This window comes from Cervus elaphus, chromosome 9 (genome assembly GCF_910594005.1).
Source record: "Cervus elaphus chromosome 9, mCerEla1.1, whole genome shotgun sequence".
NCBI lineage: Eukaryota > Metazoa > Chordata > Mammalia > Artiodactyla > Cervidae > Cervus > Cervus elaphus.
This window is the reverse complement of record NC_057823.1, coordinates 61,027,543-61,046,028: the sequence shown is the minus strand read 5'-3', so window position 1 is coordinate 61,046,028 and position 18,486 is coordinate 61,027,543. Positions and strand designations below refer to the sequence as shown.

General features: G+C 40.9%; 1 protein-coding gene across 12 annotated transcripts in view; it reads left to right on the top strand.

Moving 5' to 3' along the window:
- The window catches only part of HTR4 (5-hydroxytryptamine receptor 4), a 183,750-nt gene that overhangs the window by 147,254 nt on the left and 18,010 nt on the right, over window positions 1-18,486 (top strand). For 8 of the 12 annotated variants that reach the window (XM_043913215.1, XM_043913214.1, XM_043913224.1 and 5 more), the window contains one exon: window positions 3,494-7,050. The exons of 3 other annotated variants lie outside the window; for them this stretch is intronic. In XM_043913215.1, the coding sequence (XP_043769150.1) occupies window positions 3,494-3,584 (91 nt within the window). In that variant the 3' untranslated portion in view covers window positions 3,585-7,050. Of the gene's footprint in view, window positions 1-3,493; window positions 7,051-7,098; window positions 7,163-18,486 lie in introns of those variants that run through there. One more of the 12 variants, XM_043913220.1, reaches the window with a different exon arrangement.

Here is an 18,486-nt window from a genome sequence, read left to right as displayed (position 1 = left end):
GGTCTGCATCTGTCACCCACCATCTCTGCTACTCATAGAACCAGAATGTCAAAGATTATCTTCCTGGTTTAACACATGAGAAAAATGAGGCACAGGAAAGGGACTCAGTCATCAGAGGCGTGCCATGACTGAAGGCTAAAAAGATGTCAGAATCTAGCTTCCTGTCTCCTGGTTTACTGTTTGCATTGCTTAGTTAATAGGGTGGCCTTGCAGTTGAAAGTGAAAGGTACTCACTGACTGTTAAAGTCATGTTTCCATTGTATGAGGCTTCCCAGTGGCTCAGTGGTGAAGAATTCACCTGCCAATGCAGGAGATGCAGGAGATGTGGGTTCAGTCCCTGGATTGGGAAGATCTCCTGGAGTAGGAAGTGACAACCCACCTCAATATTCTTGCTTGGAAGATTCCATGGACAGATGTGGGAACAATATCTCTTGGGGGACAGCATACTGCACCATGATTCTGTATCTTGAATGAAGACCTGAAAAGGAGAAGACTTTAAACCTTTAATTGTTACACTACAGTAGTGTAAACTGAGGCTGACACAGGCCAACCAGGACACAAGATCACCCCCTCATTATTCTCAGGTCTCCTTTTTTGCTGAGAGGGAGTGGATTGTGAGTTCTCCATGGAGTTAGGAGGCTGGGATATTTTCCTTTCTTCTCTCTTTGACAAGAGCTATATTGATATTATCTGAATAAAAAGAGTGGTACCAAGCATCCAATAGCAATTCTGCAGAAGTCTCAATCATTAATTGACTATCTGGAAGGATTATATGAGAGAACCAGTGTAACCTGATGGAGATACTTCTCAAAGAACCTCCTCCCAAGCTCCACAACTGCTCTGGAGCCTTCCACACACCCAGCTCAGTGGTTCCGTTTATCCCAGGTCTTCCTGCTCTGTCTTCCATCCCCTCTGCTCATTCTTTGTGATGTTTACTCACTTAACCCCTTCCTTTACTCTCTGCTATCCTGACTTCACAGTTTCTTTTTCCTTTTCCACCTAGTCTCCCTGGTTCTGCATCACAGAAAATGTGTGCACCTCTTGGCAAAGATGCTCCTTTAGTGGGCAAGAGGAAAGAGTTCCGTATTAGTGTCCCAGTCACACTGTGTTTCAGTAAAAGAAGAAGACACATCATACTGTAGGCTTCCCATAGGAGGAGTAGATGTAATGTACACCCATGTGCATATTCCCTTTACCCTAGAGTCCCTCATAATGGGACATGGAAATGCTGGAGACACAGAACCTGAACCCTGAACTTAGCAGTAATGGTTCTTAAGATGATGAGTGACAGTGTATCAGGACAATTCAGGGTCCAGATTTTAGAATCAAAACTGACCAGAATTTTTAAGTTCTGATTTACTTATTAACTGAATAAATTTGGGCAAATTATTTAACTCTGAAACTCAGTTTCCTTGTCTGTTAAATGGGTTTAAACTATACTAATTAATGCGTATAACACACTTAGCCCAGGCCCTGGCACACAGATGCTACCCTAATGAGTGATTGTTTTTATTGTTGCTAATAATAATAAAAAGTATGATACAAAAGGAATTTGGCCAGTGAGAAATGAGAAGCCCTTCCTTCTCTCCCCTCCTTCCTTTCTCCCCTTCCTCTTTCCTTCTCTCCTTTTCTTTCTTCCTTTCTCTTCAGTGAGTCTTTCTTTTAATAGATATGGTCAGTGAATAAAACAGAGGAAAATACAAGGGGTATGTAAAGACATGAGGTTGCATTTTGAATTTTTCTAGGGAGCTCATGCTTGAAAATGGCATGTGAAAAATCTGAACGAAGGAAAATATAACTAAGGATGAATCAATAGCTATGTTCAGAGCAAGTAGAAAACCCAAAAATAGTTAGCTCTCATTATTTAGGGAAGAAATCTTACATATTCTGCTTCAGTAAGAATAGTCTTCCAACTGGAAAGAAGAGAACATCACAGGGAGAAAGTTGCTGCCTGAGATTTATGGAAAGCTTTTAACTGTCTCTGAGCCAAGATGTATTATTAATATTTCTCAGGGGATTAAAGGAACTGATTGAAGAGACCTCTGACTGGTGCTCTTTTGTGGATTCAGGGTTTGATAGCAGCCTGGAGATCAGTAAATATTGCCCTAGTTCTTAAAGAAAGAATAAAGTAGACTCCAGAAACTGTAGCCTCACAACTTGAAATAGACCTTACCAAAAATTGAAAACAGTCATTACACAAATGGTATGTATGCAAGAGTCAGTGTTGTCTCATTAAAAAATAATTCATGTCAACTCATTTCATTATCTATCAGGACAGACTTACTGCTTGACAGAGACATTTCAGCAAGGCACCATTCTCAGGCACACTGATGATTACCCATTTGCTGGGAGGCTAGTCTGTGTTGGGGTACCACAGGGTTCTGGTTTATCCCTGTGTGAGCAATAGTTTTTTTTTTCTCTTGACTGAAAATTAAATATCTAAAAGGCAAATGATACTAAACTGAAAGATCTAGGTAGCAATAGTTATCTGATCTTCTTTTTTTTTTTTCATGTTTTTAGAAATTAATTTATTTATTATAATCAGAGGCTAATTACTTTACAATATTGTGGTGGGTTTTGCCATACATTGACATGAATCAGCTACGGGTGTACATGTGTCCCCCTATCCTGAATATCTGATCTTCTTATGTGCTTGTAGAAGCCTTAAAGTCTCACTTGAGTCAGTGCTAAATAATCCTATCTTGAATGTTGAAATTGTTATGATTTAGAATGATCTCAATTGACTAAAATGATACCAAATCAATAAAATGAAATTAAACTGAGACAAATGTAATATCCTATATTTTGGCAAAATAAGTGAAGGAGTAAATAAACAAATATACATATAAATAAAAATTGCACCAGTGTAGTAAAGAACCACAGGAATTGACAGCTGTTTGTATCAAAAAAGATAAAACCTGGCAATTAACTAAACATGTAGCCAATAGAATATTATCATTGTCAGAAATGAACTTAATCACATCCATAGAAGTAAACTAAATTGATGAAAAGTTTGTGACATAAATCAGATTCACTATGTAGATTTGGGCTCTTTCCTGGTTCTGTATTCCAAGAGAGATAATTTTAATAAGGATTGTGTTTAGAGGACAGTGACTATTATGGGCAATCATCTGGAAACCATAATATATAATGAACTATTAAAGAAAATGGAAATGTGTAGCCTGGAGAAGAGAAAACTTGGGGGATATAATTAGCAGAGAGAAGAATTTTGAGTGGGCCTGGAGGGCATAGTAGTTCCACTAGGTAGAAGCTGTAGGAAGGCTCATTTTGGCAGAACATGAATAAGCTATTTCCAATAACTAAAGTTGCTCAAAAATAATGTGGCCTGGTGGGTCAGGGGAGATTCCTAAGCAGGGGCTAAACAACCACCCGTCTGCATGGCACAAGGGGCTTTCCTGCAGTGGGTGGGTTCTTGCCCCAGACTATCTGTCCATTCCAACTCTGAGGTTCTGTGATCTTCTCCCCTCTCTAGGGATGCAGTGGAATGTGGTGGCCAATGGGAGAGTCAGTCCCACCCCCCAGCAAGTTCTCCTTTGGTGGCTGCACAGCCCAGTGACACTTAGGCCCCTGGGGCAGTGACCCTGAAGACAGCCATCCCTCCGGGAGAGGGCCAGGTCCTAAGCTGCTGCTTGTGCATGACTGCACCCGGTGTCCTCTTCACCCAGCATTCCATCTGTTGGTGCAGGTGCCCTGTGCCCATCGAGCTTTTCCTCCAGGATTCCAGCAGGTGGCAGGGGACCGGGTGGCCCCCTAGTTCACTGGAAGGTTCTTCTCCAGAGATCCCCCTGGAAGGGATCGTTTTGTTTCCTAGCTTTCCCTCTTTCCGGCCTCATAGTCACCCTTGCCTCATAGTCTCTGTTGTCCCCAGTATATACCCTTACTATGCCTGGTTTGTCTTGCTCATGTTCCAAACATGATCACTCACTGTGTCCTATCTCAATCATAGACGTTTCCAAATATTCCTTCTTTGCTGTGCCTGCTCACATGCACTGCCAAAACACATCCTCCCTGCGCCTGCCTTGGTCAGAGTTCTGTTCCAAAAGCACACATCTCTTGCTTGTTCGTGTCTGTCACAGCCATGTTCAGACTTCTCACTGGCTCATCTCTGTCCTGCTCTATGCCAGACACTAATACACTTTCCACCAGAGTCTGGGTCCAACTGTGCGTCTTCCCGTGTCCGTCACAGACTTCTACTTGCTCTTTCTTATGTCCGTGTCAGTCCTTCTCTTCAGGACATGCTCCAATTATTCACCATGGAAGAAACAGGGCAACAGTCTTTCAGAGGAAAACCATTTCTGCAGCAACCTCGGAGGGAAGCAGAAGATAGACGGCTCCCCATCAGTCCCATGGCCTCAAGCCCTCCTGCTCTGAGATGCTCACTTTCCTAGAACAAACCATTTCCTCGAGAGCCTTGGGCAGGACCAGCGGCATCATAGTGTTTGTTGAAAGATTTTGGAATCTTTCTCGTGAGCTTGTGGCAAAGTCCATGGTACCAATTTATAACCCTTAATCTGGCCTTGCTGCTTCCAAAGGAGAGAACTGTTGGAGGCTCATGCTACCAAGACTTGTCACTCACTGCAGTTTCCCCAGGTGGAGGAGCAGGACCAAGCAGTGCTCAGGGTGGAAAAACGGCACTTCACTTGAAGCCAGAGGACCTAGATTCCAGCCCTGGCTCCACTTCTAACATGATGTGAGATCGCGACCCATGCCCTTCCTTCCCTGTACCTTACTTTCTTCATCTATCAACTGAAGTTTGGACCAGGGGATCTCTAAGATTCCTTTCTGTTTCTATGACAACAGGATGCTGCTATAGCTATCAGCTACCTCGAAAAGGTGTGACCTGCCTGCCTTTTGACTTGGTTTCAAAGGAACTAGCCACCTCATCTGGGCCTTCTAGACCTTTGACCTTGCCAGCTTTGCCCTTTAGATAAACCTGGATGTTTTTCATTCAAAACTGAGTTCACAGCTCTTGCCACCTGTCCCAGAGTGAAGGTCCCAGGGAGGTAAACACCGCCACATCCTAGAACCCTGTGAGGTGTCCACTTTGGTCTTGGCTGTGGTTTGATAGCATCTCAGGACTTCATCATACTGTCCTTGTTCCTTCTGTTTAAGAAGTCAGGTATCATTTCCACTGATGTTTACTTTATTTCTGGAATTGCACCAGCCTGGAAGAGACTTTGGAATGAGAAAGAAAAGATTGCCGTCAAACAATCCAAATGCAAAAAAAAAAAAAAAAAAAAAAAAATTCTGAGTCCTGCAAAGGCTTACAATTTTTTTTTGTGGAGAAAATCACTTGTTAGGGAACAGGAAAAGACTCTAATGAGAAATGTGACTTAGAACTGCCAAATGCTGTTAAGGAAGTTGTGCCATGCTGAAATGCTCCTGGTGTGGCCTGGGGTTGTCACTGATCAGTGGGAGCAGATTCATCTGGGGACCTAGTCTCATCATATATGAAGAAAGTTTATCTAAGTCCTGTCTTGTACATTGACTTTGGATGGACCAACTGCCTGTGCTTTTTCAAGTCACTGTCCCTCTGCCGTTAACAAGATTGGAGCTTAGGAGGCAGCCACCTTTAGGAGGATGATCCTCCTCTAATACAAAGGAGAGATCAGCAAGGTTTTGAACCGCAAGGCCCTGAACCTGGCAGTGAAACTCACACTCTATCTGTTGGGCTGCTGCCCACACTGTCCACAACTTGCATGAACGTGCAGTAAGGATGAGGAAGAAGAGAAGCTGCACGGGCCCTGAATCAATTGCTGTGACTTACTGTGTGACCGTGAACTAGTAACTGTACCTCTCTGGCCTCAGAAACAATCTCTCCTGCCTCCTTCATGAAGCTGTTGTGGAGATAAATTAGATAATTTTTGTGAAGATGTTCTGTAAATCATAAAATGCCATTTTGTTTACTATCACTTTGAATTACTTTGAGTGCTTCTGGGTAGTCAAAGGCTAAGAATTTCTTCACCAAGAGGTGGACCAGTTTAGAGAGTGAGCTTTCTATACTGAAAAACAATACCAAGGGATCATCTTTTTGGGGATCCAATCTCCCAAATTTAGTCTTCTGCATTTGATTATTCTAGGCTACCCAAAACACACCAACACTGCAAATTTGTGCATCACAAACACTCTCATTTGAAAGGATTTTGTTCTCAAAGTAAAGAGGTAGGTGGAGAGAGATGAGGACTACAGTCTAAATTTTGTGATAATGAGCCTAATTTTTCATGTACCTTCAGAGTCACATGGAATAAATTCATATACCTTTTTGCCATGAAAACATTTATGTAGACAAAGATTTGGGTCATCGAAATTGTCCCCACCCTGTTAATTCTCTCTCTCTCTCTCTCTCTCTATATATATATATATATATATGAAAAGAACCCTCCAACATGAATTAAATCATGAATGATAAGCTGATAATGTTATATAAAGAGTCTACTGAGATACTGAAGCAAATAATTTTGAGATTTTTTAAAATCTGATAGTCTATGTAAATTATTGTTAATTATCACTTAGTGTTATCTAGATAGTACCTTCATTTTGTTTACATTTTTAATAAAGCAGAGTTACAAGTGGGGCCACTCATGCATTATCCAGCAAACTAAGTCCCCTTGTGTAATCAACATATAAAGTACATGTGTGTCCATTATACAGAACATGGGATTTAAATATATATCTTCAAAGACTTGCAAGTTTTAATGATGGTTATATTTTTGTTTTATGAAATTGTTACTTACACATATGATTTATTTGAAGCTAAAGCTTTGAAGTACTAGGACCTCTGATTCTAATTTTTTCCTATACCCTTGGCTTTATGATGCAATTCACTTTTTGATGCAGTTCCCAAGAATATGTTCTAGGAAAAACAGGAGCCTTGTTTTTTTAATTGATAAATTCTATTTATTGATAAACATTAATAAAATACATATGTTTATATTTGTGCATTCTTTACATGTTATAGAATTGCATATGGAGGGAAATCTAATGTCTTAAAACTATTAGGAGAATTTTGAGTATACAATAAAATGCCAAAGTCAATCCCATGCCTCAGTTCTCTGCAACTTCTCTGTTATCTCATAGCCCAACTCACCCCTCAGAAGCTTTGGATGTTTGACCCTGGAGAATTTTCTGTCTCAAGCGTCAGGCTCTCTTCAAGGTAAAGACAGAAGCCCAGGACTCCTAGATAATGTGATATTGCCTGTCTGCCTGTCACCTTTGTCAGCCTCAAGTACTAAGACATATCTCTCTTACATGGGTCATCCCACGAAGGGCATGGGGAAGGCTTCAGCCCAGCCACTCTCAGCATACCCAGCCACTCCTATGGCATACGCCATAGGAGCCATTCAAGTCAGTGTGGCGGTTATAGTGTATATTCACCGGTCTTGAATTGAGGTTGTTAATCATGTGCCTCCTCTTTCTGTGTCATGAACAACTCAGGATTCTGGAGTTCCTGGAATTTGAGGCCCAGAATATAAGTCAGTGAAATTCAGGTCCTAACTGTTCTGAGAATGGGGTGATAGAAAGACCCCCATCAGCAGTCAGGGGCAGTGTACTCACCCAAGTTCTTCTGTTTAATCCTTGGGGCCACCATCATCTCACATATGAAATGCAGAGGGTGGGCAAGAATTAGGTTTTCAAATAAAAGCTCTTTCTTCATACACAAGATTTACCTGGAACTCCATTGCAATAGCTTGAAGTAGGATGGAGAACAGGTGTAGGATGGAGAACAGGTATATCTGGGTTTCCTCATCTCTACTCATTACGATCCATTGCTGGAAGGAGATTTCTTGACATCTAAAAACCTTAAGCAGCTGGATAAGGCACTCTCCACTGAAAGTCTGTGATGGTGCTTGGCTTTTCCTTCCTTCTTTATTTTTCTAAAACATTTGTAAGATTCCTGTGAGCCATTTTTCCTGATGACTTTCCTCAGAATCACACTTGTCAGACTTTATTTTTTGGGGCTCCAAAATCACTGCAGATGGTGATTGCAGCCATGAAATTAAAAGATGCTTACTCCTTGGAAGGAAAGTTATGACCAACCTAGATAGCATATTAAAAAGCAGAGACATTACTTTGCCAACAAAGGTCTGTCTAGTCAAGGCTATGGTTTTTCTAGTGGTCATGTGTGGATGTGAGAGATGGACTGTGAAGAAAGCTGAGCACTGAAAAATTGATGCTTTTGAACTTTGTTGTTGAAGAAGACTCTTGAGAGTCCCTTGGACTGCAAGGAGATCCAACCAGTCCATCCTAAAGGAGATCAGTCCTGGGTGTTCATTGGAAGGACTGATGCTGAAGCTGAAACTCCAATACTTTGGCCACCTCATGCGAAGAGTTGACTCATTGGAAAAGACCCTGATGCTGGGAGGGATTGGGGGCAGGAGGAGAAGGGGACGACAGAGGATGAGATGGCTGGATGGCATCACTGACTCGATGGACATGAGTTTGAGTAAACTCCAGGAGTTGGTGATGGACAGGGAGGCCTGGCATGCTGCGATTCATGGGGTCTCAAAGAGTCGGACATGACTGAGCAACTGAACTGAACTGAACTTATTTGCAGAACCTCTTCCTCCATGAAGAAAAGGCCTCATCTCCTGAAACATCCATCAAGAATGGCCACCTGAGCCTTCACCTCCTGTGAAGCATCTGCTGTGTCAAGGCAGAGAACTATCATATCAGTAAGTTACTATGGGCCAGGCTTTATGGGAAGTATTTTAACTGAAACTCTACAAGGTAGGTATCATTTTTCCATCACATGGAAGTTAGCCTGGAATTTCCCCAAGAACAAAGAGATTATTTAGAGCCAGAAATGGGGAAATGGAACCCAGACCCTGCCAAGTGTAGCCTTTCTCCCCAGTGTCACTAGCTGAGGGGACTCAACCCACCTGATACCTGTTCTCTTTAGCAACAAGAACCATCCTTAACACAGATAATTCTCTTCTTGTCTTTTTCCTTTTGCCTCCCTTATTTCTCCATGAAGTGTTGCTTACATTTATAGCGATTCTTCATTTATTTCACGTATGTTAATTCCAGTGAAAGTGAAAATGTTAGTCACTTAGTCGTGTCTGACTCTTTGTAACCACATGGACTGTATAGTCTGCCAGGCTCCTCTAGCCATGGGATTCTCCAGGCAAGAGTCTCTTCTCTAGTGAATCTTCCTGACCCAGGGATTGAACCTGGGTTTCTGGAATTGCAGGAAGATTCTTTACCATCTGAGCCACCAGGGAAGCCATGCTAATCCCAAATAGCACATAACTGGAAGTTAAAAAGTCAATTATTATCTAGCCAGAAAGTGATTTCCTATAAAACTATTCATTTCATCAGAAATAAAAGGAAATTGAATCTGGTTATGTAATCAGTAGATTTTTCTCATGCATTTTTTAAATCTTCATCCTACTTACATCATCCTTCTACAACTGATGCTATCACCTTCAGACTGGGGAGTTAGGCTATAAACACAACTTCGAGCATGCCGTTTCTCAGATCAAAACCTCCAAAGGACTCCTCCAATGAAGTGTCCACAGAGTTCTCTAGGCCAAAATACTGGAGTGGGTAGCCTTTCCCTTCTTCAGGGGATCTTCCTGACCCAGGGCTCAAACCCAGGTCTCCCGCATTGCAGGCGGATTCTTTACCAGCTGAGCCACAAGGGAAGACTAAAGGACTCCTCATTGTTAACCAGATCTGGGCTGCCCATAGTTTTCTAAGTCTATCAGAGTTTTGCCTCCAGTTATTTCTCTTTATACATAGTTATATCCCTACAAAGCGAGCCGTCTGCTCTGTGTTCCCCTTACATGCTCTTCACATTTTCATCCTCAGTTTATTGATTCTTCTATTCTTTCCCTTGGGCATGCATCTCTTAGCATCTCTTATATGGTCTATCTCAAATACCACCTTCTACTTGAAGTCTCTTCCAGCCTCCAAGACAGTGTGAGGTTTTTTCATCTATTTAAGCCCCTGAAGCACTTTATTTGTGCTCTTATAACTTTTTTCTGTGCTTCTCAGTGTGGTTTGTATTGTTCGTTGCTCACCTGTGTCCTACTCGTTCTGAACCCATGGACAGGAGCCCGCCAGGCTCCTCTGTCCATGGGTTTTCCCAGGCAAGAATACTGGAGTGGGTTGCCCTTTCCTTCTCCAGGGGATCTTCCAAACCCAGGGATCAAACCTGGGTCTCCTGCATTGCAGGCAGACCCTTTGCCATCTGAGCCACCAGGGAAGCCCTCATGGTTCATTAATGATTCCTATTCTGAGCTTCCCTTCCAGAGTCCAGATTTTGAGCTCCTTGAGGACAAGAGCCAATTCTTATCAATCATCATTTTTTTCACCTTTTTCTTGTGCCCAACACAGGTTTTTATGCACTGAAGCTTTTCAATAAATTCATTGAATTTACTTATTTGGAAGAACTTGCTTTTGTTTATAGCATCTGCACTGCACATCCTGCTTAGCTCTTTCAACTCGCAAATCAATTCTCCATCCACTGCAGTAGCTGCAGCTTTCTGATAAGAAGAAAATTTTCCTGTGACCATTTTGAATAAAATCAAGATTTTATCATATTTCTTGAAAGTAGCAAAAGACTAGAGTTTTAAAATACCATTATTTCCATGATTTATGGCAAGCTTTCCCCCCCCTTTTTTGGTTCATGTCTGCCTGTTGAAAAAGAACTTAAGCTTAAAGTTTTGTGTTTATAGAACATGGTGGTGAATCAGACTGAATTGTGAGTTACTTGACATTGTATAATCCTAGAGAGCACTGGCTACCATTTCACCTGTAATGGCATTTATTGACACAGCACAGAGAATGGAGTGAATGTTGGATGGTCCAGGCCAAGGATGTGGGAGTTGCCCAGGCTAGGATATGATACAGCATGCTCAAGAGATGTCAGGAAATGTGTCCTTTTCTCCCAGCATCCTAACTTACTGTATGACTCTCCACATGTCCCTGCCTCTATCTGCCTTCAGTTTTGTATATATAAATTGAGAAGCATTTTGTGGTTAAGAGCTTGGGCTTTGTCATTAGATAGACATGGGTTTAGATTCAGGCTTTTCCAGTTACTGACTGTGCATCACTTTGAGAAAGTTCGTGACTCTCTGGCATCTGTTTCTTCTTAGCGGAGGGATAACGATAGCCCATCCTGTAGAGTGTTGTTGTGAGGTTCAGTGGGTTAAAGCTCATAAACAGTGGAGCATAGTCCCTGGCATATACACTCACTGAAGTGTACCTGTTACTATTAGTACTCTGATTCCATGACATTTGAAATTCTGAAGCCGCGTGTAGAGACATATGGAAAGGAAGTTGAGAAACCAGGGGTGGGGAAGTGGTGAAAGTGGCAAGTTTATTTCTATGTCAGGTGTCTAATCCAGAAAAGGGCAGACTGTGAACACTATTCAGGAGAAGCTGGAGATGATAAGATATTTGGTTACAGAGTCAGAGAAGATTTGTATCATGTGCGTAGGCAGGAAACAGAGTTTAGTTGATTCAGTGTCTTATTATGGAAAGCCTAAAATGTCTCTTCATTTTCTCCAGTTCATGAGTTTCCTAAGCAGTAGCTGCACTTTACCTTTTAAGATGGTAAAGGGACACAACTTTATTGAGTACCTAAGATATGTCAATACTATTTTGAGGCTTTACATGTAATATAGCATTTAATTCTCAAAAACAGTATTGACTATATTGAATCCTTCCCAAGTTGCCAGCTGAGTTGCCTTGGATGAGTTAATTAACTTCTCTGAGTCTCAGTTTCTTCATGAGTGAAATAGAGGTGTTGCTACCTGACTTATGAGGTTATATTATTTAAATTAAATTTTATATATGATAGCAATTACAATACTACCAGGCAGATAATTGGTATTTTATTATTATTTTCATTGTCATTTTATATAATAATCCATTTTATGGATAACTGAAATGAGGCTGAGGGTGACTGAGTTTCTGAACCTAGGTTATACAAGTAATAATGAGCAAAGCCAGGATACGAGCATAGAGTTGTCTATCCTAAGAGTTCAGAGTTCATACTCTGTTTTTCTGCCTGTGTAGAAACAATGTCATCAAACTTTAAAGAGATCCTCCTTCCAAAATTAGAAGGTGTTTTATAATATGTCTGGGTATCTTGGTAGCCTGGATGGATAGTCTTTTAAATTGGTCTAGAGCCTTTGATAAAAGGTCAGACATTATCTTTATTTTTAAAATACTTGGTTGAGATCACATAATTCAATTTCAATTGAGTCTTTCTCAGTATTGAATGTCATTGAAGGGTTATATTATTTCATTCCAGCCTTGGTCCCCTGAATTAGCATGGTAATCATTAGAATATAGTCTTCTTGTCAGCAGGGTCCAAATGGGGGCCCATATGCCATTGCTTGATGATGAAATTCTTGGTCAGAACACAGAGCCCCCCCCACACCCCATATTCATTCTCTGAAGCCTTATAGCAATCTCTCTTTATCATCCTCAGGAACTTGCCATGGAGGAGACTGTGAGTCATCCATTACTAAGGCTTTGTGAAAGGGAAATCAAGCCAGGGATTCATAATTTCAAGTGAAAAGCCCCTGGATGACTGAGCCAAGGCACCATTTCTAGTGAACCTTTCGTACCAGCTGGCCAGAGAGTGGGCAGTTGGTCAAGGGGATGTGAGTCAATGGAAGGAACCAGCAAAGAGTGGTTTTATCAGGGTTACCCTTATTACTGCATCTCCTCATCTCAATGCAAAGCCTTCCGGAAACATTGAGTTATAAAAGTAAAATGCCAAAGTCATTCCAGAATTCTGTCTCATCTAATAGAAGCCCTCTCAGTAGCAGTCTCTGTTTATTTTCTAATTTCCTGGCATTTATTTTCTATTTAAACCTTCCTTTGTAACTGATGGTTTCATTTGTGATAGCCTATGTGAAAAAAAAAAAATCATGAATTCTGATCCCACTGTGAGTCACCAGCTGGGTGACTTCTGGCAAGCCACTTCCCTTCTGGGTCCCAAATTTCTCATGAGACAAATTCCATAGCCCACCTCACAGATACCGAACTTTATTTATTCACTTGACAAAGGTTTTTGTGCTGTTAGAGGAGAGAGAAACAAATCAATTTTTTTTTTTTTTTTTTTGCACAGGCCTTCAATTGCTATAATATTTGTAGTCAGGGAAAGACACAGTTACAAAAACTAGAAAACCAGGCAAAAAGTGATGTTTGGTGAGGTTAATTAAGACACAATATTCTTTCTAAAATATATAGGAATGGACAACAAATGCAGAGTAATATTATTATTAGCAATCCAGTACTAAATGCTAGCTAAGTGCTAGTAATGGGGGGAGAAAAGATCTCTGGGCTTGTTATGACACCCTCTGTGGCCCTGATCTCAAGGGCAAAGGTAAAAATGGAAGAGGCCCTGTTGCTGCATTTTGTAGCTGTTTTTACCCTCCTGGTTTCTCTGAGTGTTGGTCACTCACCCAGCATGGATGGTTGGTTAATCTTCTGGATGGATTCCAGACCCAGACACCTGTGCTAGTGGGGAACTGGGGAGCTGCTATAGGATCCTAAGTGGGTATCTTGAGAGTATAACAAAGCATCATACTGTCAGGGACATCTGGAAAACCTAGCACTGATCACTATGCACTGGCAGGTTTTATCTTTCCCTTTTCCTCATCAGGTGGAAACTACAATGCATCAATTTTATTGTAGTCCTAACAGTTAGGGTATAATAAAACTCTTTTGAGAGTCTGATATAATCTATAGCCTTTCCCTTAGAAATCTGGAAAGAATTTTGAATACATTTCCAAGAAGTTCACTTATTCCCTGAAGTAAAAACCCAAGGTTAAAATGAAAATCTCCACTTTGTTATAAGACTGTATTGGTGGATACAGCAGTATTAACTTGATGAAGTCACAGACTCATCCTTATTGTCCTGTTTCTGGCTAGTGATGTATGTATCTCAAAGTCGTAAGCAGAGTCTCCAAGTGCCATTATTGTCAACAGAACAATTCATTGTGAAGATCATATTTCTTTACATAATATCTTTCCCCCAAATAGCTCTATGGAAATGATCTCATAAATTGGTATAGATTCCCTATGAGCTAAACCAAAGAATATGTCATTGCCTTCATTTACAGACTCAAACACAAGGTCTAGAGAATTTGAGCAAATGGTTGAGATCTTGGTTAATTGCTGAATCTAATCAGAAATCTTTCACTCAATAGAGATTTATGGCATGCCTACTGTGTGTTAGGCACTGTACACAGCATTGGGTCTGCTAAACCTCAGACTGTTATCTTGTCCCAAAGACAAGATATAGGAAATTTGTTCAAATAGGGAAAAGCCTGTTCTCTTTGGAAATTGACTGGGATGACTATATTGTCCCTAGCTCAGCAAAAATATCTTACATTTTAAGAGCATATGTGAAAGCAATAGAGTGTGGGTTAACACACTTTATGAAAGCCAATAAAACTGAATTAGAATCCTGATTTCAATGACTTAAGTACTTGAGTATTTTGAGCATTAGTCTCCTTATCTGTAAAGTTGAAGTTATCTCTAGAGCAAAGGTCATCAAACTATGGTGGGCCACATCCAGCCATTGGCCTATTTCTGTGTAACCCTTGAGATAAGATTGATTTTACATTTGTAAAGGGGTATGAAAACTCAACAATAACAAGAACTAAACAGACTTCCCTCTCAGAAAAAAACAAAAGAGAAGAATATGCAACAGAAATGGCATGTGGTCCCCAAACCTAAAATTCTTACATCAAGCCTTTTATAGAAAAAGTTTGCCAACTCCTGTTGAATCAGAATGCCTGTGTTTGGATCCTTGTGGCCTCTTTCCACCAGCTTAATCTTGAGCAGATTACCCAACTGATGTGTCCAGTTTTTCTCATATGTGTCAGTTTGTTGTTGTTCACTCAGTCATGTCCAACTCTTTGCGACCCCGTGGACTGAAGCATGCCAGGCTTCCCTGTCCTTCACCATCTCCCAGAGCTTGCTCAAACTCATGTCCATCGAGTCGGTGTTGCCATCCAACCATCTCATCCTCTGTCAAACCCTTCTCCTCCCGCCTTCAGTCTTTACCACTAGCACCACATGGGAAGCCCCACAAAATGAGATAATCACATATAACATTACCACCTAGAGATACATCACATTGTTCAGTCACTCAGTTGTGTCCGACTCTTTGCAGCCCATGGACTGCAGCATGCCAGGCCTCCCTGTCCATCACCAACTCCTGGAGTTTACTCAAACTCATGTCCATTGAGTTGGTGATGCCATCCAACCATCTCATCCTCTGTCATCCCCTTCTCCTCCTGACTTCAATCTTTCCCAGCTTCAGGGTCTTTTCTAATGAGTTGGCTCTTTGCATCAGGTGGCCAAAGTACTGGGGTTTCAGCTTCAGCATTAGGCTTTCCAATGAATATTCAGGATTGATTTCCTTTAGGATTGACTGGTTTGATCTCCTTGTAGTCCAAGAAACTCTCAAGAGTCTTCTCCAACACCACAGTTCAAAAGCAACAATTCTTTGGCACTCAGCCTTCTTTATGGTCCAACTCACACATTCATACATGACTACTGGAAAAACCATAACTTTGACTATAGAGATAATAATAAGTACCTATTTCACATGATGTAACATGTATAAAATGCTGACACTGGAGGCCAGTATATGGTAAACAATTAAGAAATGCTAGCTATTATTATTAATATCATTATTACCACCATCATCAATTTTTCCAAAGATTTTTGTAGGGATTAAATGAGATGGTGTCTATTAAATACTCACTAGGGTGCCCTTTCATGATAGGCTCTCAGTAGATGTCAGCTAACTTTGTTATTATCATGATCATCAGCAGCAGCATTATTGTTTTCAAAACTCTTTCACATACAACATCTCATTAAAATCTCCCAACAGCCCAGTGGTTGGTGCTGTGATCTCCCTCTAATAAATGAGAAACGAAAGCACAAAGATATGAAAGGAGAGACACTGAGCCAGAAAGAGGCAGAATATGGAATAGCGTTAGATTTTGTGTTCTGGACCAGTGCATCCTCTTTCCTCACCATGTTGCCTCTCCATCAAAACATCTGAGGATCTGTTGTTTGTTAGTTTTCTCCAAATGATATACTTTGAGTCTTGGGAGCCTGACAAGGCAGGCAAACATGACTGTGTTCTTCCCTGGCAGGGCTCAGCAGACAGGAAGCTGGGATAATTGGATTCCAGCCATTTGATCTTAGGGCTGCATTTGTAACCAGCCAACTGCTGATGACCAAACCTAATGGAAAAAGCCCTGACCAAACAAACACAACCCCCCTGCAGGACCTCATTGTTAATGCTACAGAGAGTGAAATTCATCAACAGCAGCCAGATCCTATCTAATAGTTCCTATCCAGGGCAGAGGTGGCTTCAGAATGTGCCAGAACTTAGCCTCCCACTAGGGACAAGCAGAGGTCCCTAGCATAGGGAAGAGTGAGGTAAGGAGCCAAGACATTTTTGACAGCAGGGCTGATGTAGTCAGATCAGAACTGTATTTTATTTGGCTTTGGCCAAACTTGATTTGAGCAAAGTGTGCCCTCAGAGTGATGTTACAGCAAGTTGTTAAGATCGTTAGTGGTGCAGCCTCAGAGTGAGTTAATGACTGTAAAAATAGGTGATATTTCAAAGTTAGCTCATGGAAGGAGTCCCAGTCATTTCCAATCAGCTTTAGCTTAGAACAACTTCAGGTCAGATGTTTTTAAGGCAGTAGATTAAAAAAACACGCTGTTGTTGGGCAGTATGTTAAGTTGTGTTTCCTGATATTGTTACTGCAAAAATAATGAAAATTACCCTTAAGAAGCTTCATCGTTGTCCCTGATGTATAGGGCAGAATTTATGAAAGTACACTTTGTAGCTAAGGATTTGCCATGCTAGGGGAAGCTGTCTTTGGTTATGGCATTAAGCTTTGCTTAAAAACAACTTTGAGACTTGGTCCTCAACTGTTGTCCCAAAGACATAGAGCCCTCAGTCTGAGGAAGAGGATAATATGACCTCCTTTCCCAGGGAGGATACTGCTGTGGGTCCCTACCTTGGGTCAGATACAGGCTTATCCTCTGAGCTTATGGCAAATGATTTTAAGGTATTAACTCAGTATTTGTGGATAAGACCCTGTCTAGTAGCAAAGAATTCCTCCAAGCGTAACAGAGATTATCAGGAAAGCCAAGGTTCTTAGTCACAGCAGGTGGCAGGAGCTATCCGGGTGTTAGAAGTACTCCCGGCCATTATCTCGGATGCCAGCTCTCTGTCTGACCTCTTCCCTCTTTCTGCCACCAAGCATTGTCTTTTTGGCTTTGAGTTTATCTAACACCTGCTGTCAGGCAGTTGGCTAACCACCAACCAATCCCCAGCCTGTCACAGCTGCATCCAAACAGTAGCCAAAGCAGCCGTCACAGTGCTGTTTCCTGGGTCTGTGACCTGCCCCAGCTCTGTCCCAAGCTGCCAGGCCAAGACTCTGCCTGGACCAAATATGTTTGAATTTAAGAAAGGTAAGGCTGATCAGTTAGCATGGTCTTCTACATGTCTTGTCTGGGCAAGGGAAGGAACGTGTGATTTTTTTTCTGCTCATACTTTCACAATACCAACCTCTTAGGTTCGTGGTGGGTAAAAAATAAAATGATGTATGTCAAAGGCTTTATAAGATCATGGTCTACAGTACAAATGTAAGGGAAAATCTCTGTATATAAAAATGTAGATTCAGCTGGGCGAGGTCTTACATTAATACTCCAGCCAGTAAAAATTCAAACAGCCAGAGGTCACAGGAAAACTATTCAGCAAGGCTGACATGGACAAGGGACAGGGAATAAGGTCTTTAAGACATTTTATAAAATTTATGAAAATATAAATTCTTATTTTATACTAATATTTTAAATTTCATCTTAACATTTCTGCAATGTGTAATTTTAATCTCATCCCCCATGTTTAAGTGTAATGCAGAGCAAAAAAAGTGTTTGTAAGATTATATCTTCTTCTGAGATTTTTATAAGGAAAGTTTTTTTCCCCTAGAATTGCTACTATTTCAGACATGTCTATAACTTACCTATACATTGCACTCCCAAAATTTGCTCATTAAACTCGTTAAGGGTTATATCCAAGAAAAACAATATTGTTACTCACATTTAAAAGGATGTAAGAGTAATTACAGTAATTAAAAGCAGTAAGGGTAATACAAGAGTAATTAAATTTTTAATTAAGTAATTATTAAGGTCTAACATATATTTGTAGTATTAGTTATTTATAGTAGTTTGTATTATCCTATGTATAATCTCAGCCCCACACAAATACTGGCATCTATTGAACTGTGGAAGCTCAGAGCCATGGAGTTTCTCAGCTCCTCTTGCACTCGGAAACACCCTGGCTCCTACTGTTAGGAGCCATACCATATATGAGTTATTGAAATTGAAACTTTTCATAGAATAGACATTGTACTTGTTACGGTAACCCTTAGGAGAGCCTTGATTGTGAAGGATATTAAAAGCATG